The sequence below is a fragment of the Lagopus leucura genome, unplaced genomic scaffold (assembly GCF_019238085.1).
Source record: "Lagopus leucura isolate 7727_CA_CO unplaced genomic scaffold, USGS_WTPT01 Super-Scaffold_810, whole genome shotgun sequence".
In the NCBI taxonomy this organism is placed as follows: domain Eukaryota; kingdom Metazoa; phylum Chordata; class Aves; order Galliformes; family Phasianidae; genus Lagopus; species Lagopus leucura.
The window spans coordinates 11,224,833-11,252,051 of record NW_024962261.1 but is presented as its reverse complement, the minus strand read 5'-3'; the positions used below and the strand labels follow the sequence as shown (position 1 = coordinate 11,252,051).

Sequence of the window (27,219 nt, the reverse complement as noted above, 5' to 3'; positions counted from 1 at the left end):
GGACTCACATGAAATGTAGGAAAGGTATTCACGGTTGTTGTTTTGCTTCGAGAATATAGTTCAATAGCAAGATCTCCATCTAGTGGCAGGATGTTTCCACACTAAATGTCAGCAACATACAGAAGGCTTACCCCCCACCCCTTTTTAAATCTCCTAACATTATTTAGGCTAGTTTATGCAAGTATTCTAAAGCACTTTTCTAAAAATCAGCACTTGTCTACTGCCATCTATCATAAGAGTGCTGACTTACCTGAATATTCACAAGACTCAAGCAGCTGCTCCTAGGTACATGCTCCCATAAAGGTTAAGGCACTATTCATCATTCTGCAGTGATAAAAGAGGGTCTACAAAAGCTAGAGCCAAGAACACTGATACATGCTAAATAATCTCTTATCAACTGTCTTATCTAACAGAATTGTATTGCTAGTCTGTGCTATAAGTTTTGAAAACAAATAAGAAATGGAATAAACAGTTTACTACAATGTAAGTGTTCATTTATACAGGTAACGGCTGTAACACCAGTATCTCAGACTATAATAGAAAAACATTATTCTTAGGAAAAACAATTAGACATAATGAGAATATTACAGGATATGAATTAATACTGAAATTATATGAAAATACTATATAAATACAAATGCTCACATTTAAACAGGAAATTAAAACAAGTTTTACTTCAGGGTCTAATGCAGTTGTTTAAGCCAATGTTACTACCAAAAGGAGGAGACGCACCAATCTCTGTCCATCCACATAAGCCTTGGCCACCTCTAACTTCTGCTGGCAAAAATTCAGAATGTCATGATGTAGTTCATCAGGATCGAAACTGATTCAACATGGAAGACACTAAGAAGTTCTGTTTTTCAAGAAACTGATAGCAAAAAAGCACAATGAATTCCCATGATTCTGGCCATTAAAAAAACCTTCAGATCAAGACAAAGATAACTACAGAAACAGTTATGTACACTTTGAATAAAGGTCCAAAGAATTCATTTTGAAATGTCAATTTGTTCCTCATTATTTTAAGAGAAATCTTACAAATCAAGTGCCACTGTTCCACTTACATGCAGGTTTTCCCAAGTTCAAATCCTATCAGTTCTAAATACCTAGCAATCATTCAACTTTTAACTCCATTTTATCACAAAACAAATTTCAAAACCTTAATCTCAAGTGTCTATACAGATATACTTTACTCTTTATTCAAAGTTTTCAAACAGTAGGTAAATGCAAAAAGAACTGAAACTTTCCACATTGACAGAATTACAGTTGTTTTCCATAGAAACAAAGACTAGATTTCTAGAAGATTTCTAGAAGACTTGGATTTGTTCCTAAAAACTGTAAACAAGCAAAGCAATCAATATTAAAATTGACTTTGTTACAAAAAAAACATGTAAGCAAATTTAAGCTGTTACACTACCTTAACAATACAACTAACACATTTAACATGAATCCCCTTTTCAGAACAAGAAACCTAAGCAAACAAAGTAGCAATAGAAAGGTTTTTTTTACTGCATCCTTCGTGAGTTGAGTGCTTACATGATTTTATGGTTTATCCCCTTCTTTTTTTTAGAAAAAGTCTATTTTCTATAAGAAAGTTGTTTATCTTTGATTGCGCTGTAATACGAAAATGTCTTCAGTACAAAAAGTTCATAGTATTGAAAATGCCTTTCCCTTCCCAAACAGCACCTAAGTATAAAGAAGTCAACAGTAGATGGCTGGAGTGGTGTTGTCCGACAAAAATCAATCCCTGGAATGCAGAAACTTCTAAAGTTTCTATTTTAAAAAAAGACTGGCATATAAAACTAGGGGTAGGGAATGTCATTTTCAAACAGTACACAAAGTTCAGAATCACCAGTTTATGTCCTAACAACAAGTTACAGATACAGTTTCTTTTACAAAACTTCATTTTCAATGTCAGGAAATTAAGGCCATTAGACTTTCAGCTTAAGAACTCACAGAAATAAACTACAAAAATACATTGTGCTTTTGAGAAGGCTATTCTGTAGACAATGATCACCATTATTTGAAGAACCTGGATGACTGGAAAGAGTTACATGATCGCACAGCTTCTGTCAGATTTTCTTGGGCTCCCCTGTCACAAACAAAAAAGTCATGATTGGAAAAAATCCAACAGCAAGATATTCAGAAATCAAAAACAGTGTAATTATATATATTATTAATATAATACATACATATTATCAATGTACAATTACTAGCTTGGTATGGTCTAAGCAAACTGTAATATAATGTCTTGACCCTATGAAGTAAGGGAATGCTAGATATCCTGTTAAGTGAGGTAATGGTAGATAGGCACCACTGTAGGAGACTGAGAAGTGAGAAGCAAATATTTGGTAGAAGAGTAAAAGGAGACCACCACAGTAATGATATGAGGGAAAGTTGGAGGAAGGAGCCTTGCAAGGCAAGTGTTCCTCCAGACTGATTTCCTTATCTTGTGAAGATTATACAGACCTGCTGACCTGCAACAAGCAGACTTAGTGGGGAAGGAAGAGATGTGGCAAACTGCACCTGTACTCAGTTCAGCAGAGTGACAAAGACAGCCACTGAAGCCCCTCCGGCCCATTTCCAGAATACACCAAATCTTGAACTGTGCTTGTGCAGAGGTAGAGCCATATCTCAGTCACAACATTAGAGGAGACCTGGCAACCATCTGAGACCCCAGACTCATTTCTGAAACATTCTGAAGAAGCACTTTACTTCTCCTTAAGGGCCACAAAGACAAAGAAGGCAAAGGACTGCCCTTTCAGGTGTGCACATCTTCCATGGCAGGAACAATCACTGCTGGATCCAAGGGTGAGAACTGTCTCTTTGTATCTTTATTTTCATTTCTCTCTTTTTCTCCCTCTTTTCAAGTTATATTAGAACAGATGCAAGTTGATTCATCATAGCTTACCACTAAAACTGCATTTCTTACGTAGTACCAATAATCACATTCCCTAGGAAATTTGAAACTACTCTTGCTTGAATAAACTCATTAGCCAACTGTCGTTGTCATTTCACCTTACTGTGCCCCAAGGAGACCTCACACCTTACAACTTCCATACTTACCCAGGGTAGCTCGAAGTCATGACAACCAGAAATAACAAAGGCCATACTGTAGTTTATAGCTAAAAGCATCACTGAGATCACACAGCTGGTGAATACAGTAGTGAGCACATACAAATACGTCAGAAGTTTTTATTTAAAAAAGTCCACTAATATTTCTTTTGCTGAAAAGCTAACGCTGCTTTAGCTGAAGAGCACACCCCAGAAACCAAGCTGCCACAGGATGCACTTCAATACTGAAAAACTGTAGTAAAAGCTTGCACCTGTATTCAGTGCCACTAAGATACAACTCAGTTACAGGCCAAAAACATGCCTGGCAAAAAACCATGATTTCTCAAGCAGTCAGCTCTCTTCATTTTTTCCTGCAGATTTACATACATGACTTTAGTTACTGTTCTATGTTCACTCTCCTGACCAACATTAATACCCATACTAACTGAAAAATACATTTTAGCTAAAGGAGCAAAATATCTATAAGATGTGTGACCAGAATGCCAAGGGAGGTGATCCTAATCCTCTGTTTTGTGCTGGTGAGTCCTCACCTGGAGTACTGCGTCCAGATGTGGAGTCCTCAGTACAGGAGAGGCATGGACCTGTTGAAGCACAACCAGAGGGCGGCCACAAAAATGATCCAGGGGATGGAACACCTCTCCTATGAGGAAAGGCTGAAAGTGCTGAGGGTGTTCAGCCTGGAGAAGAGAAGGCTGAGGGGAGACCTGACAGTGGCATTTCGTTATCTAAAGGGGAGCTACAGGAAAGAAGAGGACAGACTCTTCAGCAGGGTCTGTGGTGGCAGAAAAACATAAATGGTCTCAAGCTCAAAGAGGGTAGATTTATGTTAGATATTAGGAAAAAATCTTTTACAGTGAGGTGGTGAGGCACTGGAAAAGGTTGCCTAGTAATGTGATTGATGCCCCACCCCCGCAGACTTTTAAGTGAGGTTGCATCAGGCCCTGTCAACCTGAACTGGCTGTGGTATTGCAGCGGAGCTGGACTAGATGACAATCAAGAGGTCCCTTCCAACACTAAGGAATTTATGATTATATGGCCTTGGCCTTAGAGGAACTTATTTGCCCATTACAATTACTGCCTTTTCAGAAAGCTACTTGGTTAAAGCAGTAACACCAAACTCAGAATGCAAACTACTCAGTACGCTGTATCTGAGTATTCTCTCATCTTTCAAAGCACTTTATACTGTCACTGCAGGTTCACACCTCTGCCTTTAGAGTTGCGTTTTTTCATCATGCCTGACACTTTCACTCCTAGAGGAAATGAAAGATTTAAGTTCCATAAGTAAGCAACTACCATTTTATGTACTGACTGAAGGCAAACACCATACATTTCCCTCAGTCCAATTGCATCAGAAAGTTTAAGAAAATCCCGTATGTTCCTACTAATTTTAATAATTCTTAAAACGGTTATGTTTTAATTCAATTACTGATTTAACAAAACAAAAACAACAGAACAGCCATGCTCAAACAGTTATGACACTTCTGTAAAAAAAAAATCCCTTCTTATACATGTCTTTTCCTTTTCAGTCTATGCAAATTTGTTAAGACAGTAGTCTGGACAAGCCTTAACAAAATACCTGTTGGTGGGCAACATCTCCTTCAAGAATTTCTTCACCTTCCTCCTCCTCCTCTTCCCCTTCATTTACAGTTGTTTTAAAGACAGTGCTTCTCTGAGCAACTTCCTGCAAAGGAGTTACATTTTTAATAATTGACTCTTCCAAGAGCTCATGATGATCTACTTGTATTTTGAGAAAGCAGAATGCCACCTGTTCAGACAGCCAACTGTACAGTTTGTCTGTGCACTGCAGCACATGGAAAGTATGTACACAGCATTCCTAACACTTCAGTTGTAAATCCCTTAACAATTAAAAAACTTCCTAAAAATGCACATCAAGCCTTTTTCCCCCATAACTATTACAAGAAATTTGTATTTTGGTATTTTACCTCAATTGCTACATGTCATAGTCACTGATCTACTTAAAATTAACACTTGTTTTCCTAACTCCTCATTAACACAGTTTTCATGGGAACAAAATAAAAACAGAGCACTGAAAAGTTTACTAATATCTTTTACCTTCAAAATTGAGGCACCCCCATCAGAGCAATGTCAGAACAAATGGATTATATAAAATTTGTAAGTTTTCTCAACGCTGCACCCCTTAACTGCAATTAAGTTCAAGAAAAGTGCACAGTATGCTTGGCTAAAAGTAGCAGGAGAAAATTTTACTACAGTCTCACATGCACTTAAGCGCAAAGAACTAACAGTGCTTCTACCTGTATCTTTACAAGGCTAGATGCTGGAGTGGCAATATAGTCATATGCAAGTTTGACACATCTGAATTACTTTACCTCCCCCTGAGAATTTTTCAGCACAACTTTCACATCTTCACCAGTGCCCCAGGAATTCTGGTTCTTCCAGATGAGGTCAGTGGGAGGGCTAGCAGTCACTCCAGCATTTGCAGCCCAAATCTGTTAAAAGTCACAAATGAATGTTACTTGTTAGTCTTACATAATTCACTTCCATTTTAGGCAACACCACTGAATCTCTTCCAGTTAAGAAAAAATGAAGTCTCACTCCAGCTACTATTTTTTTTTTTTAAACATTAAAATAGCCTTACTTTTTTAACATGAACAGACACTTTTGAATATGCAAATGAACCTACTTACAGTCAAAATTATTGTTGCATATATAAAGGTAAGTTTCTAAGAAATGTGACTCTGTTCACTAAAAATTACCCTTCCCGACAGATGATACAATGAATGCTAAATATAGGTGATTTTTTTTCTCCCCATCTGTATGGGAAGGACAAAAAAACATTACTGACTTACTGACATACACGAATTAACCTAAAGCCAGTTTGAACTGAACAGGTGAAGCTTGACAACTTACTGTAACAGTCTGTCCTGCCTTCAGTACATATCTTGAGGTATATCTGTAACTAGCAGAAGTGTCTCCTATTTTTCTGATCATCTCCCAACCTCCCATAGGTTGATCCTAAAAAGAAGGATAAAGTTTGTCAGCAGTTATTGTGTTAAACATGTAGGGTATTTTACACATACGGACATGATGCATATAAAATTTTGTATTTACCTTCAGCACATAAATAGCTACAGTTTTAGGCAAGCTGATCTTTTCTTATTCCAGATTAAATTTCAGTACATTCCACTTCTCCATTTTGACATCATCCTTTTTTAAATTAGTGTATTAGTTTGCTTCAGGCTTTTTCTATACCTTAGTCCATATAAATGCACAAGTGTTAAGCCTTACAACATTTTGTCTAGCACTCCTGATCACTCCCACATACAATTTAGAACACTGCACTACAGACTGTTGCTGAAAACTTTATGCCTGACTAAGTGCAATAACTATGAATCATATATGGCTACTTAGAGCTGATGGTTCAGCTATGGATAAACAAATGTGCAGCTAGAGGTCACCTATAATAGAAGGGAATCCCATATGGTGCAGAGGGAAGTTTCTGAAAAAAAATGGTTAGGGAAAAGTGGCAGGTCTTAACACACTAGAGCAAGTTAAAGTCTTCTTTATAAACACTAAAACATAACACAGGATTGTTTTTTTTCCCTTTAAACAGGAGTTAAAATTCCTATCTTGGGCAGGAGCAATTTAATGCAACAGTTGATGTCCTTCAAACAAAAGCATGAGTAATAGTCAAAGCATTTCTTTAAGTGAAATGCCTTTAAATATTGTCCCACTTCCCCACTGATGCAAACTGCAGCCTACCCACAGAAAAACAATCTGGAGAGGTTTTGGCATGAGCACATATTGCTCCTTCCAAAAACTGCAGATGCAACCAAGGAAAGAAGGAAAATTGTAACTTAAAGAAGACATACGCAAGTATTAAAGAGTGTCTCTAATTAGTCAGTTAGACCTTCACAGACATTTAGAACTTCATTCTGCATTGGTGCTATTTCTTTTGGGTCTTCTTAAGGCAGAGAGAAACTTCTGAAGAAATAGTGCAAATGGACTTTAGGCTATCAATGATAATTGTAACTGTAAAGCCAGATCATCTGGCAAAGCAGAACTAAAGAGTTTGGCACCTTGAAAACCATTAGAAACAATCTGGAAATTGTTACTAACCCAGAATACTGTTGGAAAAAACATTCTGTGACACACTAATTTCTAACGGCCCTCTTTCATACAGCCTTAGTTCCAGAGTCAACATTAAGCCTGAGATGTGATATGGTGCTGAGAAAGCCTTCTACCTACTCAGCCCGCTGTAAAGACATGTGATATGAGCACTTTCAAACCTGTTCAGAGGTATTCTTCAAGCGGATGAATTTTCCATCAACATCTATCTCCTCAATAGAGATATTTCCAGTGGCAGAAGCTGAATGGGAGATGCTAACACTACTGCTGGCTTCAGATTCTTCCACATCAATTCTCTTCCTCTTTCCTCTGGTGGTACGTACGCTACGGCTTGATGAAGCTCGTGAAACTGTCACTCGAGAAGATGGACCTGGAGAAAGTCTGAGCCTAAATTGAAGAAAATCAGAATCACAAACTGTAGGGGTTGGAAGGACCTCTAGAGATCACTGAGTCTGGCCCTGTGCAAAGCAGGCCCCTTTGCAGCAGGCTGTACAGGTAGGCATCTAGACAGGTCATGAAATCTCCAGTGAAGGAGAATTCACAACCTCCCTGGGCAGCCTCTTCCAGTGCTCCATCAGGAAGCAAAAGGAAATAAAACAAATTATTCTACCCTCATTTAAAAACTTTCTTCCTATCTTCTCCTGTGCCCACAGAATTACATAGCTAAAGGTAGAGGAACATTGTAAACAAAAAACATTACATCAGAATTGAAGCTGTAATTACTTTAAAGAATTAAAATGTTGTCAAACAGCTCATTAATGCTCAGGGACATGAAAAACAAAAGACTACTATATTAACATCATAAAATCATCTGCACTACTGGGTAGCTGTAGTAAGTCCAAAAAGCTCATAAACAGCAACTGCACAACACTCTTACAAGGACTTAAGTTTTGGAAGGAAATTTATACAAAAATGTCTGTGGCAAAACCACCATCAGTATTTCATCCCCACACAGAAAAATCAGCTGAGAGGAGTGCCAGTAAAAAAACCAAAGGAATACACAATTTCAAATCACAACTGTGACTTGCCAAGTCGAAGTTCTCAGTGCTGCTGAACTCTGTAGTCAGGTGTAGAAAGTGTAGCTATCTGCTGAATTAGGTTATCACAATAGCTATGTCACAGTATTAACCCATGCTTAAAGCAACTTGGATAACAACTCAGGGCTAACTCTCAACAGGGGAATAATATCTGTATCTTTGTAGAACAGTCATTGAAATACTCAAGAAAGTTTCTGTCACAGAGGTAAACGTGTGTCAGACACAAGGACGCAAAGAACAGCGTTTTGTTAACACCAGTAAAGGGCTTAATGAAAGAACTGCCTTTTAACAGAGTTCGACAAGCAAGCATGCAGAGTCACCATGTTGCCACGTTCTTTCATACCTCTCCTCTTCGCTCTCCAGCAATTTGCGGTATGCGCTGATTTCCATATCAAGTGCCAGTTTAACATCCAGAAGTTGTTCGTAGTCACTGAACTGCTGCTGCATTTGATTTCTCATCTCTGCCACTTCTCTCTCATTCTCAGCCAGTATTTTGCGACAGTTTTCCCGCTCCTTGGACAAGGCGTCCTCAAGCTCATGCACTCTATCTTGCCATGCTCTAGACTAGAAAGCATTGAAAAACAGTGGTCTAAAGGATAGCTCACTCTAATGTCAAAGCGCTCCACTAATCAGGTAAGCCGAATTTCAGAATACCAGACTAAGCACCCTCTTTCTCTCTCTCCAAATTCAAACCCACCCACACTCATCATCCTGTTCTCCACATTTTCTTTAAAACCTTAAGTCCCAATGAAATTTTCAACATACTTTAGAAGGCAAACATTTTCATATTTCAGAAAAATTAACTAAGTATTACCACAGCTGAAGAAGAATGGAACTAAAAAGTCAGCATGTTTAAAGATAACACAGGGTAGGACACAAAGAAAATGAGCTTGGTGAACTTCAAAGCCTGTGGTACATAATTGTTTTTCAGCTCTCAGATGTATGTTCCTTGCCTCAGTTTACTGCTGCCAATTCTAAATTCTTGAAGTTTATCTAAAGGAATAGTGAATGCCTGCCTGCCTACCAACATTTTCAAGGTCTGCTGAAACTGCAGTGGCAATTGGTCCACAGGAAAGCTAATTTGCAAGGCATTGGCACAGGCTGCCTAGTGATGTGGTTGATACCTCACCCCTGGACTTTCAAGGTGAGGCTGGATCAGGCCTTGGACAACCTGTTCTAGCTCTGATGTCCCTGTTCATGGCAGCTGAGTTGGACTAGATGGCCTTCAGAGGTCCCCTTCCAACTCTAAGGATTCTACAATTCTATGATCTTAATATTGTATACACAGAAGGGAATACTTATCAAAGAATAACTAAATCACGACACCTTTAAGATCTACTTTCCCTGAGAGCATTTTTTCAGCCTGATGTTCTCTAAAATACTTTAACTGAAGGACAAAAAAAAAAACAATAGTGCTCTAGAACCATGTTGTCTGGTTAAACCACCAAATTTGCTGTGAAGGCACACTACTCTAAAAGTCATCATAGTACAGCAATAGCAAAACAAGCAGCCTACCAGGCAGATGCAGAGGACCAGTTTAACTAGATGCTGCTCTTAAGACTCAGATAGTGCTTAGTGTTACGCAGAAGATTACAGAATTTGCTGAAACTCACAGCACATATCTCTGCAAATTTAGAAGTTTTTTAAACCTAGCAGCCAATTTAAGTTAGCAATATGACACTGACATTTAACTGAAGTTAGAAGGAAAAAACCAACACACTGACTGAGCCACCAGAACAATGACAATCACAATGTAAAGGCAGAAATAAGAGCTAAGTAGCCAGAAGCCTTAATCCAATTCTTGTGCAACCTCATGCACACTGATTACACAACCTGGCCTACTTTAGAAATTAATTTTACTGTATAACAGAAAAACTGGGAAGACTCATACCCAAAGTTATTAGGAAAGTGCATGAATGTTCTTCACCTGAAGTACACTGAATTTTGAAATTCTACAAGTCTACTATACAGTAGCAATACAATTCAAAATTCATCACTAATAATAGGAAGAATAAAAACTAAAAAATTACTAATTACTTATTGAAACAAAATGCAAAGTCTTCATTGCATTCAACTGATAAGTAAGGTTCTGAAACGAGCTTCAGTAACAAGCATTAGTATCTGTCTAGCTTTTCACTCCAGATTTTCCAGTACATGACTATTTTGATCAAGTAAACTAGCACTGAATATGTGACTTGTCATAGGTTGTGTCACACTTCTATAAGCATTATCTATATACTGTGACCTGACACTATGTCCATTTAGCTTCAGCTCTACAAACCTCAAGTGTAGCTACTTGATGCACTTCGCCCTCTAATTTCATCCCAATCCTGGCACAATCATTCAATTTCATCATTTTTAAAATAGCTCTAGATAATAAGTGGGTCAAATATGGAAGAAGATATCAAGCAAACTGTTTATTTTAGCTCTGGCTTGGAATCATGCTTTGCCAAATACTGCACTAAAGCATTCAGATACTGAAGAAAAGAACTAAATTGTTTAGAACGTCAAGAATACACAGCTTGTGCTTAATACTGTCTTATCTAGAAAACAAAGAAGGGGTTCTGCACAGTTCTTACAAGACCTAATGTAGTAGGATCAGATCCTTACTAGTACTAAACTAGTACTAGTAAACGAGTACTAGTACTCGTGTACTAGATTTTTTTCAGTTTTCTCTACATTTGCTGGTACTAAGTTGAGATGAACTCTTGACTCCATAAAGGGTGGAGAGGTGTTGCAGAGATCTAGACAAATTAGAGAACTGGGCAGTCACCAGATGCACAAAGTTTAACAAGAGCACATGCTGCAAATTCTGTGAATCCTGCACTAGGGAAGGGGCAACCCTGGTTATACATACAGACTGGGGGATGAGTGGCTAGACAGCAGCTCCACAGAAAGGGATCAGTGTGTTCTGGCTGATGGCAAGCTGAACAAGAGCCAGCAGTGTGCCCTGGAGCCTAAAGGGCTAGCCCTGCCCTGGGGTGCAGCAGGCCCAGTGCTGCCACCAGGAGAGGAGGAAAGGGGCTGTCCTCTCTGCTCTGTGCAGCCTCACCTCCAGCACTACATGCAGATTTGGGCACCACAATATAAGAAGAACATAAAGATATTAGGAGTGTCCAAAAGAGGGCAACAAAGACTGTGAAGGGTCTGGAGGGCGAGGTGTGTGAGGACTGGCTGAGATCAATTGATTTGTCTGATCAAGAGCAGAGACAGATGACATGAGGCCTTATGGCAGCCTACATCCTTCAAATCTTCTGTAGCACAGAAGATCAACTTTGTCTAAAGAAGACATTACAAAAATAAGTTCAAACAGAACAGAAAACAAATTCAAAACACAGTGATGAACATACTTACAAAGTAAGGGAAAGAATTCACATTAAAAATCAACAACTAATAAGACTGAACAGACAAACTTGTTACCTCTTTCTGAATATCGGCGATATGGGAAGACAGTGTTTCAATTCGCATACGACTTTCATGAAGTTCTTCTCTTACCGTGTTGGCTGTACAACTGTGCATCTCAGATGACTGTCTAATATTTTCAAGCTACAAAAGATAAGACATCAACTTCAAAGTATCTTTAATTAAAAGAAAAACCCCGTCTCCAAACAAGATATATACAGTATGAAGGTGCGAAAGTTCCTCTATCCAGCTCTAATATATTATAAAACATCTCTCTCTTCAGTGGTTAAATGTGGTGGTTCAATTATCATGTTGGATTGCCCTATCTAAAAACCACAGCTATCCGAACATTTATTGTAGGATTAACTCAACTCATTGTAAGTTTCCCTTGAAGACATTACTAAAACTAGAATGCTAAGTTCAGTTTTTACTAAAAAAAACAGTACGTATCTTTATATACTTAAATACTGTTTTTTAAGTATGTCTGAATAAACACTAACCTGAAATCATTGATTTTCTACAGAAGCAAGTAAACAACTGATGCTGATTATCAGACAACATGAGCACATTAGTTACGTGCCTTAAGATTACAGGTACCAATGCCATGATCACTGCTTCTTTATTTTAATTTATTACATCAAGTTCCAGTAATTTTGTTTTTAGACTGTTTAAAACACCCAAAAGGAAGCCTCAATTAGAAAAGATTTTTCAGATTATAGGAAGATTTTTGCTAGATCTTATTTGAAATAACTTCCTTTCTCCTAGTTTTTTCAAGTCAGACTGAAGCCCTGAAGATAAGCAACTGCACAGTTTTCCAACTTTATTTTTAAAAATACTGAACGCTGTTCTGAAAAACACTAACTGCAATAAGAAGCCACAAGAATCAGGTTCAGTTGAGACATCAGGATCCTTCCTTATAAAAATTACAAAAATGCTGAATCATAGTAGAGGAAGGAAATGATGAAGTATAACTCATTTTAGTTTGAGTAGGGTTTCACCCTTCCATAAATGCAGAAATGACTGGGTGTGGTCAAGGTCTCCACACAAGAATTTTGATATAGGGTTTGATATGGAGTGCTGTCTTCTCAGCAAGCCATGCTACAGACTAAGCTTTACACAAAATACAGAACACTATGCTTATTACTGAGATTGTTCTGTTACATTTATAATAACCACAACTTTCCTTGAATTCAAAGTAATCTCAGTACAAGTCTTCTTCCACATACTTCATTTACACAGTGCTTTCTATACCTATTTTATTGCGCTGTTTAAGTTTCAACTCTGCCTCCAAAACGAGAACTACAAATGTAGATATACCTTCAAAAACATGGTGACTTTAACCCAAATGCCAAAATAAAATCCTCTGAAATCTAAGAAATTGTTAGGATATCCCCCCACTAAACAAAGCAAAATAAAGTAAATCGGACAACTGCATGAAAGAACATTCTCACTTTGCTACTATAAGTCTGTTCGAGCTCCTCTTTGTACAGTTTCACTTGTGCGTCATGCTGCTCTCTTATTTCCTTCAGTGCTTGGGCCAGTTTATACTCATATTCTATTTGACGCCCAGAGTCAACTTCAACTAAGCGAGTTTCATGTTTTCTTCTCGTCTCCTTGATTTCCTAAGAAAAATAAAAAGACAAGATCACCATTCAATAAATGAGGAAAAGCAAGTTTTAGAATCTGACTATCCAATAAGCAGATTGCAATAGAAATTTCAGCTAGTCTTGTGAGTCTTTATTGGAGAAGTTGAGAACTTCACACTAGGTATGAAGGTGGAGTGTGGGTTAAAATTCAGCTCACTAGTGATGAGCCTGGGGGAATGACATCAGGGTTGGGAGTGAAGCCAACAGCTGAGCTGAAATGCATCTACACCAAAGCACACAGCATGGGCAACAAACAGGAAGAGCTAGAAGCCATTGTGTGGCAAGCAAACTGTGATTTAGTTGCCATTACAGAAACATGGTGAGATCGCTCACATAACTGGAGTACTGCAACAGATGGTTATAAGCTCTTCAGAAGGAACAGGCAAGCAAGGAGGGGATGGTTGTGTGGTTGTGAGTATTTGAGAGTGTTGTGATGCTGTAAAGCTTGGAGCTGGGAATGATAAGATCAAGACCCTATGGGTAAGGATCTAGGGAAAGGCCAAGAAGGCTCACACCTTAGGGGGTCTGTTATAGACATTCCAACCAGGATGAAGAGACAGACAAGGCGTTCTACAAGCAACTGCCAGAAGTCACGCAATCACCAGCCCTTGTTCTGGTGAGGGATTTCAACTTCCCTGATTTATGCAGGAAATACAACACAGCCCAGAGGAAGCCGTATAGAAGACTTGAGTGTGTGGAAATAATAGCCTGACACTGCTGGAGCCCACCACGGGAGGTGCTCTCCTAGACCTGCTGCTCACAAACAGAAGGACTGGTGGGAGATGTGGTGACTGGGAGTTGTCTTGGGAAGAACAACCATGAAATCATAAGAGTTCTTCATTCTTGGTGAAGTTAGGAGCAGGGGGTCAGCAGAACTGCTACCCTGGACTTCCAGAGGGCAGACTTTGAGCTGTTCAGGACATTAATAGAAAGGATCCCTTGAGAGTCAGTCCCAAAGGATAAAGAGGTCCAGGAAGGCTGGAAATTCCTCAAGAAGGAAGTCTGAAAGGTGAAGCATTAGGCTATTCCCCTGTGACATAAGATGAGCAGCAGAGAAGACAATCAGCATAGCTTAACAGGGAACTTTTGCTAAGATTCTGGGAGAAAAAAAACTGCCTCCCCATAGAAGAAGGGACAGGCAACTCAAGGAAAGTACAAAGTTGCTAGCATATACAGTAGGAATATAAGAGAGGCAGAAGCCAAGTGTGGGCCACATCTCAAGTACTGTGTTCAGTGCCAAGCCCCTCACAACAAGATAAAGGCCATGGAGTGTGTGCAGAGAAGGACAATGAAGCTGGTGGTGAAGAGTCTAGAGCACAAGTCTTATGAGTATCAGCTGAGGAAACGAAGACTGTTTAGTGTGGAGAAGAGGAGGCTTAGGGGTGACCTTATCACTCTCTAAAATGACCCAAAAGGAGGTTGCAACGAGGTGACATGACACCCAAAGCTATTTCACCATTTATAAGAGCTCTGAGTTCATGTTATGTGCTTGTAATAAAAAGATAAAACCTAGATACAAGAGAAGTAAATTCTGCTCAGAATGGGAGTTCAAAAAGTTATTCTATTACTTCAGAATGACCTTTCAGTTATCCTTTGTCCTTTAAAAATACAAACATTTTATACTAAGAAAATTTACCTCCTCATACATATTCTTACGGAATTCCAAATCCTCAATGAGGCTCTGACAACGATTTTCAAGATCCACCTTCTGTAAAGTTTCATCAGCAAGTTCTTTCTTGGCCGCAGCTAAAGAAATCTCAAGCTTTAGGAAAAAAACACAAAAGCTCAGCATGATTATGTAGCAAAACTTGCATAACACAAATAACTCATCTGCCTACTGATACATTAAATAAATATTAAGGTTAAGGTTGACAATCAAGTCTAGTATTTAAAAGCAATGATTTTTTTCTCCTTTGTGATTGCTTGCACAAGTGAATAATAGATTCTGCACACTGGTAAGATTCATGCTAGTGATAAATGTCCTAAAATGTCCTAACAAGCCTTCATTTTTTCTGCTTGACAAAGAACAGCTTCCTGATTTCAGATGTCTCCTAGACTCATGCAAAGCATTTTTTTGTTGGTCTTGGTTTTCTTTTTGCTTAAAATCACAGTTAAGATACTTCAAAGGGTCAACAAAACTGTAAGACTTTTTTACTTGCTATCAGATGTCCTGAAGACAAAGTGCTACAAACAGAACTATAAAGAATGAAGATAATCATAAAAGTAGGAAAAGTAGGAAATACTTTTAAGTTCCAGCATTCCGACCCAACTTGCTTTCAGGAAGTATCTTCAAGAAGAATCAAATATGTTCTCAGTACATTTTTCATTACCCGCTATGAAAGACAGCTACAGCTTCTCTCCTCCAGCCATCTCTCATTGCTTCATCAACTCTTATTTTTACTAAATAATTATCCCAGTTCTCTTAAGGAATCTTCCTTGCTGCAATTTAAAGCTATCAGTTTTTGGTTGGTTTGGACTGGCACAAACAACTGACTACAGCAGTCCTGTAAGTGAAAGCTACAGCTCCGCTTTCTACAGTAAGTCCAAGTTCCATTGCACTTTTCAGATTCTTTCTGGAAGAACAGTATTGAACCAGTTACTCATATCAGTGACCTCAGTCATCCCACAAAATACTTCTCCAGTTTAAGTCTGTTTTGAACTCTTGATATGTCTGTCTACAGAAGTATGATCCTTTATACTCTGCCAAGCCTGGAATTTTAAAAGCACTCTACCATTCATGCTATTAATAAACTGAACCATACTGAACATACACCCATTCCATACTTTTGTTAAATTCTAACAGCAAACCCTAAGTTCTAGATTTGCATTCTTGTTTTGGCAACAAAGTTGCATTTTACCACAATGACACCAGTTCCTTAGTTAATTATTTCTTTTCCTCACCTGCACAATTTGATCTCTTAAATCCTCAAGCTCTTCTTCCTGACTTCTCTTATCACCCAGTGCTGTGGCCAGCGCAGCTTCCTTAGCATTTAACGCTGCTTCGAACTCTCGAAGTTTGACTTGAGCTGCATTAAGATCAGAATCCTTTTTTGCATAGCTGGAATAAAACAGAAAGCAGTAAGAACAGAAATGCCCCAAAGTAGACAAGCAAAACAAGGTGCAATCTAAACACTTTATTCATTTAATTTACTTTTGTTTAAAAACAAACTACTTAGTTCTGTTCTCTTATACTACAAATTACTTAGTACTTCACTCAAACGGTAGAAACTTTATTATAGAGGAAATTGTGTGACAAAAGATTTTGTAAGTGCTGTATGCATGGAAAGTGAAAACTTGTTAATTAAAGTTGCTTTTCGTTTTCTCCTTCACAAGCCACTGTAAAAATGTCCTATCCCCTAAGTTTTAATAGGTAGAAATAAGTTGCTCCCATTAACAGGCCCTTTCCATAGAGTGGAAACAAATAATCTCAGCAGCCCTTTTTATCCATGCAGGAACTCATACAGATCAACAGTCCAGCCTGCAAACAGTCCACTTTCAACCAACAAACCAGCTTCTAAATGAAAACTGAAGTTCACTATGCACAAGCCAACACCCCATGAACAGAAGCTGTAATACAGCAAGTTACTTTGCTATACTTTGCTTTCTACAGGAATAAATGGATTAGGACAACAGCTAGCATATTTCAGTTTCCACATTTCCTTGGGGAAAAAAAATAGAATTCGCAGCACTAAAAAGAGGAATCTAGAAACCAGTAAAGACTCTTAAGAACTAGATCCTAAGGGCCAGAGCATGAATACAGCCAGTACTTTTCAAATCGAAGCACTGCACTTACAAGCATCAACAGCAAAGCTTCTCAGCAAAATGAGACTAGCATCAGATCAACACACAATTTTGAAGAGAAGCTTAAATTTGTGGCTTTTCCAAGATCACATGCAAGTACATGCAATTAATAACAATTTCCAAGAGAAAAGGGTGTACAGAAGGCTTACCACAACGTTTATGAATCATTTTGGAGGCGATTTACGCCGTACAGCCGCCAGATGGCGGGCTTTATGTAACAGACTTAGCTTTAAGCCAAACCCACCTCCTCTGAATGACACAGCACACTGATGTGGTACACAGTACAACTGATCTCAAGAATTGAGAATCTTGTTTTCAAGAATTTATTAACATTTCTGCTGCTCAGTGCTATCCATTTGCTCAATGGGGTTTTACATATGACTGGACTGCTTAGACCCAATAGCTGGGTTCATCTATCAGATCACAGAAAGTAATTTAGGTTTTGGCCACACGGCTCCCCTACTTCCAAGCTCCCTTTGTTATTCACCAGAAACCCACTACTCTGTCCTTCCTCTCCTTCTCAGGCCTGTTAGAACTCCACTGTACAAGAACACCTGAATGACACCGAAGGTGGAAAAAAAAAAAAAAAAAAAAGGAGAAGTATCACATGATGGTATCAACACAACAGAAACCTCTCCATCTTTTAAGACTGATGAGGGCCCATCAAGCTCTGAGCATCACTGGATAACACTTCTCAAAAAAACATGCAGAAATGGCCTCACTCACGCTCTCACAAAGCTTCAGACTGAAATCAAGCCTGTCAAGTTGGATCCTAAAACTACGAGTCTGGTCCTCAAAGCAGGGCATGTATACAAGAGTAAAATCCTATCTGAATTATCCTGAACTCTAAAAATGAGAAGATTCCATCTGTGACCGAGGTCACAAAAGGGAAAAAGGCAGAATTGAAGTGTTATTAGTTATATATGCCATAAATTGTCTCAATCAAAGAGCTCATCTGAACATACTCTCAGGAAGAAAACAAATGGGAGCTCAACAATTTTAATGCTGAAAGCCAGACTAAATCTCAGCACCCCATCAGCATCTTCCCAGCCCTAAAGGAATATGGAAAAGAGCAACAAGATCAGAAAAACCTCTCAGCATCACATGTATACCCCACACACCTAGTAATTTCTGCCAGGAAGAACTTCAGAGTCCCAACAACAGCCAGCTTCTTCCACCACAAAAAGCTGAAGCTGCATTTCAAGACAACAAAAAAGCCCAAGCCCCAAGTACCTTCTTGCTGCCACGTTCAGCAATTACCTAGAACTGTACTCCAAGTAGTTTCACTCTTGAAAGCAATAGAAGCAAAGAATTGCTAGCCTGCCTCTTCAAAGAAGAAACTTGCTTTTCTCTTTGGACTTTGAAGTACATCTATTCATTCAAGCATCTATTCAAGCATCAATTCATTCATTTACAATTTATTTTGAAATAATGCAGAACTAAGATCTGACCAAAACCTAGCCAGTTGCTCTTTATTTTCTCTGTACTTCAGGGAGAACTTGTGCTTCAGAAATATAACCCGCATCATTTAACACATAAAAACACTGCAGAGAGACTCTCAACTGGTATTACCTCACTGCTCTCCCTAACAGAAGTTGCAGCCAATAGTACCTTAGATAAGGCCTTGCACAAACTGCCCTTCAGAAAGTAATGCCTCCTATTTATTTCCTTAGAAACTACAACACATACAAAGATTACAATATCACTTTATGATAGAACAGACTGTCACTGCAACCACTCTTCTTCAACACAGTAACCACTATTAGCTAGCCATGAACAAGAGCCTGCTTTGCCACACAACAATCTGCATCAGCAGAGGTGACCCAGTGTTGCAGCTGCTGCTGCTGAAATTCATCACCTGCCTCACTGTGCTCACAGCCAGTTTGGTTTCCAAAAACATTCAGCAAGAGTCAGTGAATGTCAGTGGGTGCCATTTTTTCCCCACGGAAGAATTTAATGCCTCACCTTCACTGTATTCACACTTCCATGTTGTACATCATTTTAGACAGCTCAGTTTGCTCACCATTCCCACTGTACAACTTGTAAAGCAGAACGAACAAGCACACAATCCTAAGGTACCATGGTTGTGTCTGGTTACCTGTGGCAGCTCATTTAAAACTAATAGAATGCTCCCACAATGCCACTGGTGCTACCACTGCTCTGGTGCAGATCAGAGAAATAGACATGCCACTTAACCTCAGGGAAAGAGGAAGGCTCCCTTTTCATGCTCTTGCAACCACCCTTCCTCTTTCACAAACTCTGAAGCTCATGAAACATCCTAGAACTTCCTGCAATTTCCTTGAATTTCTTACTAAGCTAGCTGAAAAGCTACCTAGGAAATAAATAATTTTATACCAGTTTATACCAGGCTCAAGCTGAGCCGGGGCATGATTGAAGTTCCACTGAAGCTGACCAAGTGCAAAATGCCAGCAACCTACAGGAGACCCTTTCCTTGTCTCCCACCACACACCTGTTCATTCCTGACAGTATTTGGGCAGCCACATTAGAGGTAAGTGCTGCCAGCAGTAATTTCAAGGAACATTAATTTTTCAGACAATTTGTGAAACGACTATGTGAGTGTAACTGATGATAAAGCAGCTCACAGTTACATTTACTTAAGGTTACACAGTAGCACACACTGTGCTGTTCTCCAGTCAAGTTGGGGAGGTGTGCACGCATGTGCAGAAACAAATCTAGTCACACTAATTAAACAAGACATCAAGCATTGCTTTCCCATGTTTCTTCCCCTAAGGCACAGAATACAGTAAAGCTGCATTTTGAAAGAATACAATTTACAAAAACAGAAGGGGTATCTGTCAGAAAGCATTAATGACTCTGTATACATATCAGCATGACAATAAACACCACCAGTTAAGCTCACTACTTATGTAAATTAATATATATAACCTGGTTCCAACTTCTTATTTCATCCACTTTAAACAGCTGAAAATGGTAACTGAAATCACGGTTATATGACCATCCCCATCACTCACCCCATTCTGAAGAGCTCAGTTGACTATGTACATTGAAGAATTGTAGCCATCAGTTTTAGCAGACCCTTTGCACAAGAACTATATACATTAAACTGTTGCTCAAAATTAACTGTTTTTACAGGTTCAAAAAAAAGATTCAAGTATAAGCATTTATGGTTCAGTGAAGTCTGATGTGTTTCCATACCTAATTATTAGATAACTCAAGATACAGACACCTATGATCAGTTGATTCGGTCCACGAGTGGTGATTCCACAGCTGCACTGACTCCTTTGCCAGATGTATTTGTACACATCATAATCTTGATCAAACAAATCTTAAAACAGCAGTAAAGAGCTCACAGAACTTCAAAATGATGAGAGAACACCAAAATGCTACCACATATTGAATTTCCAGTAAAAACACCACATTACAAACAGCATGTTTATTCAGTGTCTGTAGTAGTACTCACAAAATTTCTGCAGAACACACTTAATGACTTGGTTTAATAAAACCCCATGGAAGGTAAAAAAAAAAAAAACAAAAACCACAAAACAAAAGCAGGCATCAAAGCTTCAAAAGAGATGAAGAATAAGCTGTGTTGAGTTGTCTACATCAGGGTGTGAACATACAGCAGGCATCTGATAAACTAACATTCTCATAACTTCACTATATTTGGCAGCAGTAGATCTCCCACTCCATAACAGCTGGAATTTGTCACTACAGTTTGATTTCCAAATTTACTGCTTCAAGTTACCACTGCAAGTAGACATATACTTGTAGGATATGGTTACATCCTACTTCACGTGGAAGACATGCTCTTAGATCATTCACTCTTATGTTTCACTTGTTTAAGTTACAGTGCAACAAGTTAATTATTCCTCTCCTTATTTCCTTGGGATGACATCTCTAGGGTACACATGAGAACAGAGACAGGGTTCAGATTAAAGCTCAGCTGTTCTGTAGCCCCCAGACTTGACTTCACTTCTCAACATCACCCACAATAACAGGAATCGTAGAATGGCTTGGATTTGGAAAGCACTCCAAGAATCAAGCTCCAGTGCCCCTGCCACAGGCAGGGCTGCCAGCTGCAAGACAAAGAACAAGCAGGCTGGCCAGGGCCTCATGCAACCTGGCCTTGAACACCTGCAGGGATAGGGCTTCTCTGGGCATTCTGTGCCAGTGCCACACCATCCCTTCAGTGAAAAACTTCCCCTTGACATCTGATCTAAATCATCCCTCCTTTTGTTTAAAACCATTCCACTCCTGTCCTGAAGCACACTTTGAAGAGTGTTATATTAGCTGCCCAAGATTGTACCCTTAGCTCACTACGACACAGCACATGTGCACCACGGGAAACCCTGGAACAGCTGCTAGAACTTGGCTGGCAGGAATGCCACAGGGTTCTTCTGAACAGTTGCTCAGTGTATCAGCTGCACACTTGCAGAGCAATTCAAGCTACAAGGCAGTAACAGTTAGGTGTAATCCTAGCTGTTACCAATATTGCTTAGGCTATTACTGCTGAGTCTCACCTCAGAAATCCACTTCTGAATAAGGATGGAGAAAGTAGACCAACTGAAAGCAAAGCAGAATAACTAGAGAATTTAGCTCTTTAATATTAATAAATGCACAGAGCTAGCTGTCTGACAAAATCACCTTCTTATAAGTGACTGTACCCTACAACAGCTGATAATCAATGACCATTAAATTCTCTATCAGCATCTTTGATAAATCATAATTTCTTTAAGTGAAAATTTACCTCTAACACATTGTCTGCTTTTACAGGTAAGTGTACTTCAGTACTGGAAAGCCACCAGCAAAACTTCCAGAAGAGTTTCCTAAGATAGCTATTTAATAGTGTTATTGTGCTTTCTATAGCTGTTTTAGTTTCCATGGAAAATGACATAAGGCATTACTTTCAGAGCAGCTCATATATTTTTATACTGTAAGTAAACCACTACAGAAATTGGAAAGTAACCTGTAGCTTTGGTTTTTTGTGCACTGATTGGGCAGAAAGTCAAAAAACAGAAAGATTCTTGGAATTTAAAAAGAAAAGAATGAAGCACACCAGAAGAGCATTCTACCAACTAAAGAAAGCAGAGTTGTGAGAACAACTGGGTTTTCCACAGAAAAATCAAATAGCAGAGAACAGCTAGCTGGACTGTGACTCCCTTTGCTCAGGGTCATACAACTGAACAGCCAACCATCTGTGCTCCTTCTGGATGAGGTGAATCCCCCTTCAGCATCCAGAAGTATTCTGCAAAGCCAGAGTGTTTTTGTTTTTTTAACTGTAGTTTTCTTCACCCCAAGCTCACATGTAACGGCCATCAGCTTCTGAGAAGTGCCCATCCCTCCCATTAAGTCACAAAACGAATGTCAATCCCTGCCCAGTCTTCTACTTGAGTGCCCATCTGTAGCGACAGTGCACTTCCCCCTTCCATCTGTTTTTTTTTTTATGGAAGTGTACCAGTGGTCACCGAAGAGTAACCAGAAGGACCACCCAATGATCAGAACCACATTATGCAAAAGCAAAGAGCCCAGAAGGCACCGAGCTGCCTGCAGACATGCGGAAACAGCTGTGTATTGGTTTACATGAGTGTCTTTTTCATTATGGAACTCAGAACTGAGATCAGATTTACAAGAAAAGAATTGACAGATTACACAAGATTCTTTTTCCCAAGCTTTTTACATCAGTGTAATCAAGATGAGCAAGATAAGCAATTGAATCAAGTCTGATTTTCAAGAACCAACACTCAGTGGAAGAAATCAGTTCTTTGTGCAGATTTTTGGGCTGTGCCATAAAACTTGCAATTCTGAGATTATCATAAGATTGCTAAGTCTGGAAGAGACCTCTAAGATCACAGAACCCAACCATCAGCCCATCCCCACCATAACACTGCCCACATCCCTCACTGCCATTGCTACATATTTCCTAAACACCTCCAGAGATGGTGATTCCACCACCTCTCTGGGCAGCCCGTGCCTCACCACGATTTTTCCTACTACCTAGTAACAGTCTGCCTTCACTTGAACATCCATAAAAAAAAACGTACAGAAATTGTTCATTCGGGGCTTTAAACAAGCCCTGCTTATCACACACTCGTGCCTTTCCGTTAACACCCAACGGAAAGCGGCTTTAGACACAGGAACGCCCACACCGACGCTCAGCACCACCGCACTATCCCCGAGACCGCACGGCGGGGGGGCGGAACGGCAACCCCCCCGCCCTGCCCCGGGGGCCCCGCACAGGGCTCTGCGCACGGCCGCGGACTCCGTACGGGGTGGCGCTGCGGCCACGGCGAGGCGGAGCCTCCGGCGCTCATTCATTCCGTGCCCGGCGGCCGCCGGCACACAACAACGGGGGGGCGGGGGCTCCGCGCTTTGCCCGCGCACTCTTCCCTCCTCAGGAAAGGAGGATCCGGCGTCCTCCAGCCCGCTCACCTGCTGAGAACCTGCTCGTGCTCGGCGCGCAATTTGCCCAGCTCGATTTGCAGCTTGGCCCGCTCCCTCGCCGTGTCGTCCAGCGTCTTACGTGCGTCGGCCAGCTCCGTCTCGAAAAGCTCCTTCAAGCCGCTGATCTCGCGGCCGCATACCTGCTCCCGCTCGGAGACGCGCCGCTGCAGCGCGCTGTTCTCCGTCTCCAGGCTGCGCACCTTATCTATGTAGACGGCCAGCCGGTCGTTCAGCTGCCGCAGTTCCTCCTTCTCCTGCAGCCTCGAGATGCGCGTGGGGCTCAGCGCTGCGCCGCCCGCAGCGCCCCGGGGCTGCGGCGACAGCGGTGCGGCTGCTGCCGCCATGGAGTACGGGGCGTTGGGATGAGAACGCGAGAGGGCTGAGCAGAAGAAGAGCGCCGAGCGGGAGGAGACGGGGAACGGGCGGCCGCGTGCGGTAGCCGAAAGGTTCTTAGCGCACAGCAGCAACCGCGAGCGACCCTACGCCCTCGAGGGCCCCCTGCAATATGGCCGGCTCCACTTCTCTGCTTCCCCCCCATCCTGTAACACTGCGTCACGTGGCGAGTTCTCAGCCAATAATATGCTGAGGACGGCCGCGCGCCTCGGGCTTTGTAGGCGGGGGCGCGATTCGAATCCCGCCGCCGCCGACATATAGATGAGCCCGCGCGCCAGTGAGGTCCCGCCCCACCCGCTGCGCTAAGGATCGGAACGCCCTGCATCGCGCCATCCTTTGTTGTGGCGCTGAGGGAAGGAATCCCCGTGCTACTCTGCTCCCCGCCTGTTTGCTTTTCCCGATAGCGTGGAAGCTGTGAGCTGTGATTTAAAAACAGCACTCAAGCCGATGCCTAGTTTTATCTGTCTCCTCGCATTGTAATACTCAAAGTGTGTAAGTCGGGTTCAGCTCAGTCTAGGTGTTAGTATTAGTGTGTGGATGTTCCGTATCTGGAATTTGCCTGGCTGTTGAAGGTTGTTGTGAGGGGGATGTTGTGTCCATAGTCACCAGTTGACCCTACACTCCTCAGGAAACGGCCACATTCTTCACATTACAGTATAATAGATCAAACAGCCAGATTCCTCACTGTGAGTTTGACCTGGAAATCTGATTTGTGGCTTAAAAAGCAGCAGCACCTGTTTGTAAAGGGTTAAGCAGGCTGTATCTGTCACTTTACACGTTGTCCTCTGGGCATCACCTGCAAGACATTAGAGAATAAAAAGTGGAAAGAGAAACACAGCTAAAATGATCGATTGTTTCACAGCCCCGAGTGTCCTTCTGACATAAATCACAGAAGAAAGAGCCTGTCTGCAGGAAAACTCCGTACACTTCTCTTATCGAGGTTCCCCACAGCTGTTGAAGGGAGTTCCTTAGAGCGAGCTAAGGCTGGATCTGGAAAGACAGCAGTTTCCCATCAAGGATGTGAGGTTGGCCTGACTCAAATGCTTGTTTCTAGACACTCATCCTCAGTTCAGTTGTCTTAGCAAAATAGTTCCTGTGGATTATAACTGTGAAGAGATATCTCTTCAAGGAAGCAAATACAATCCAGCCACGGGGGCTTTTGACTAGAGGCAAATTGGTGGTGGTGGAGCTCCCTGCCCATGCCATGCCTTTGTTAATACAGAGTTGCAGACTGTGTTCCTTCTTCCTCGGCCTGTTATTACAATCTGCTCTTTTCCAGCCAGCTGGAAGATAGAGCAGGCTACAAAGAGTAACAGCAGCTGGGAGAAAAAAAAGAAAATGGTATTCCATCTCTATAGCACCTGCTATAGCATAAAATTGTCAGCGAACCAGGATTATAGCCCACGGTAGGTTTCCACTGCAGCTGGCACTAGGGTGAAAGGGTCTGTGTTCACAAGCAGTACGAGTCAAACAGAAATTGGGATACTTATGTTCAGACTGAGCTCTCTGCAGGTGTTAATGCTGACTACGTCTACTTTCAGGTCTTCAGTCATCCAGTTTTCATTTCATTTTAAAGACATGTTACTACTCGTCCACCCTCACCCCCTCCCTTTGTTTTGCAGCTATTGCACTTGAAGTGAAGCATATTGTTTTTGCTGAAGGAGCTACAGATGTTTTTCATTTTGTCTCTCAAATTTTAAGGACATATTCAAACACAACTAAAATTCTCTGCTGTTTTTTTTTTGTTTGTTTGTTTTTTGTTTTTTGTTCTTTGTTTTTTTTTTTTTCTCAGCTGAAATCTCTTCCTGCTGTAGGTGTGATTGAATTCATTTTGTTCCGGTTATGCTGAAACACAAAATAAGAACAGAAGCGCATGTATTACCATGCTCTGGCTAATGTCAGACATTTTACTTGTGAAATTGCATATCAGTGTTGTTCCTCTTTGCTTTGGCAATTCGGGCCTGATAGGAGCGGTGTGCTTCCTTTGTGTCGAAGAGCCAATAAGTGCCATTATTAAGCCAGCCAGAGGCGTCAGTGCTCACAGACAGGCACAAACAGCCGTGTAGCACTGAGCGTTGACACTCCCATGCTCCAGACTGCTGCCCCAGGGAATCAGGAATGTTTTCTCAACCTCAAAACAAAGGGAAAGCAAAATGGAGGAATGTGTTGTTTACTCATATGGCTTACAACTTGACTCAAGACTATTTCAGCTTATTAAAACTCTGACTGGCTTTGCAACTTTTAGGACTGAACTGTGAGCTACCTCCTAGAATTTTAACACAGCTTCCAAATACCACCACAGCCACAGTCTGACAGATTTATGGTTGGCATAAATTGTATACATCAGTATACACTTGGATGTATTTGATACTCAGAGCAAGCTATACTACATTTAGACCTCTCTCCTCTGTTAGTGGGAGGTATTTTACTGGTACAATATTCCATTTGCTCCTTTCTTTTTAAATCAGTATCAGCTTTCGAACATGCAGCGTTTAACAGCAAAGTTTTTATTTGTACACTGATTGAAATAAAGAACATTCTAGAATCTGGGCAAGTATGTGGCAGATTAGTGTAGAGTCCATGATTCCTAGAAAATAAGACATTTTTACTGTTACTGACATAATATTGCTAAAACATTTATTTTTATATGAATGTAATGATTAGCATTTATGCTTTATTTCCTTGTGAATTGGGCAAGAATTATGTTGAACATATTCTGCAGGTGTGTCAGTGCTACATAAATAAATGATACTTCAGGGATGTAAATATGACTCAGGAAACTGATAAATATTTGAATCTTTAACCTGAATTTTTCACTGAAACATTGTCTATTTGTTTCCGCTCAGAAGCAAAGAAGAGACCAACAGAGTAAATACCACAATTTGTGCTTTGAAGAAACAGAGGAAAGGAGCAAAGATTTGGTATCAAAACAAAAAGTTAAAAAAAAAATAAATGTTACAGCACTCCTAGATGTAGCAAGTCTCTTGCAGGCAGCCTCATCAAGTGCCAGGTAAATGAACTTGACCAAGTATTTTCATAACCCCAAAGCACAAAGTATATTTGTACGTTTGCGAATATTCTATCAGGATCTGATCCCAAGTGCAATTAACTTTACATTTCAGTGCTGAATAAACTTTCCTTCAGGAGATTATTCTTCCCCCCCTCCCTCCCTCCCCATATCATTTATGCTTCACAAATATTGTAATATTTAATTCTGACAAGTCCATAGAAATGTTAATTTCTTTGCTTATCAAGTACTGGCTAAGAAACAAAATCTTGTTTTTCCTGGAAATACTGGGGGATAGGGAGTGGAGACAGGCAGGGTATGAATATGTCTA

The 27,219-nt window shown here is 40.4% G+C and overlaps 1 protein-coding gene across 1 annotated transcript; it reads right to left on the bottom strand.

The window, feature by feature from the left end:
* Window positions 1-591: 591 nt before the first annotated feature.
* Window positions 592-23,832, bottom strand: LMNB1 (lamin B1). The gene is made up of 11 exons (XM_042866224.1): window positions 23,477-23,832; window positions 16,166-16,322; window positions 14,901-15,026; window positions 13,070-13,240; window positions 11,637-11,762; window positions 8,560-8,780; window positions 7,341-7,566; window positions 5,962-6,066; window positions 5,421-5,540; window positions 4,649-4,753; window positions 592-2,089 (listed from the first exon to the last, which is right to left on the bottom strand). The coding sequence occupies exons 1-11, from the start codon at window positions 23,830-23,832 to the stop codon at window positions 2,048-2,050; spliced, it is 1,755 nt and encodes a 584-aa protein (XP_042722158.1). The 3' UTR covers window positions 592-2,047.
* Between the last annotated feature and the right edge of the window lie 3,387 nt (window positions 23,833-27,219).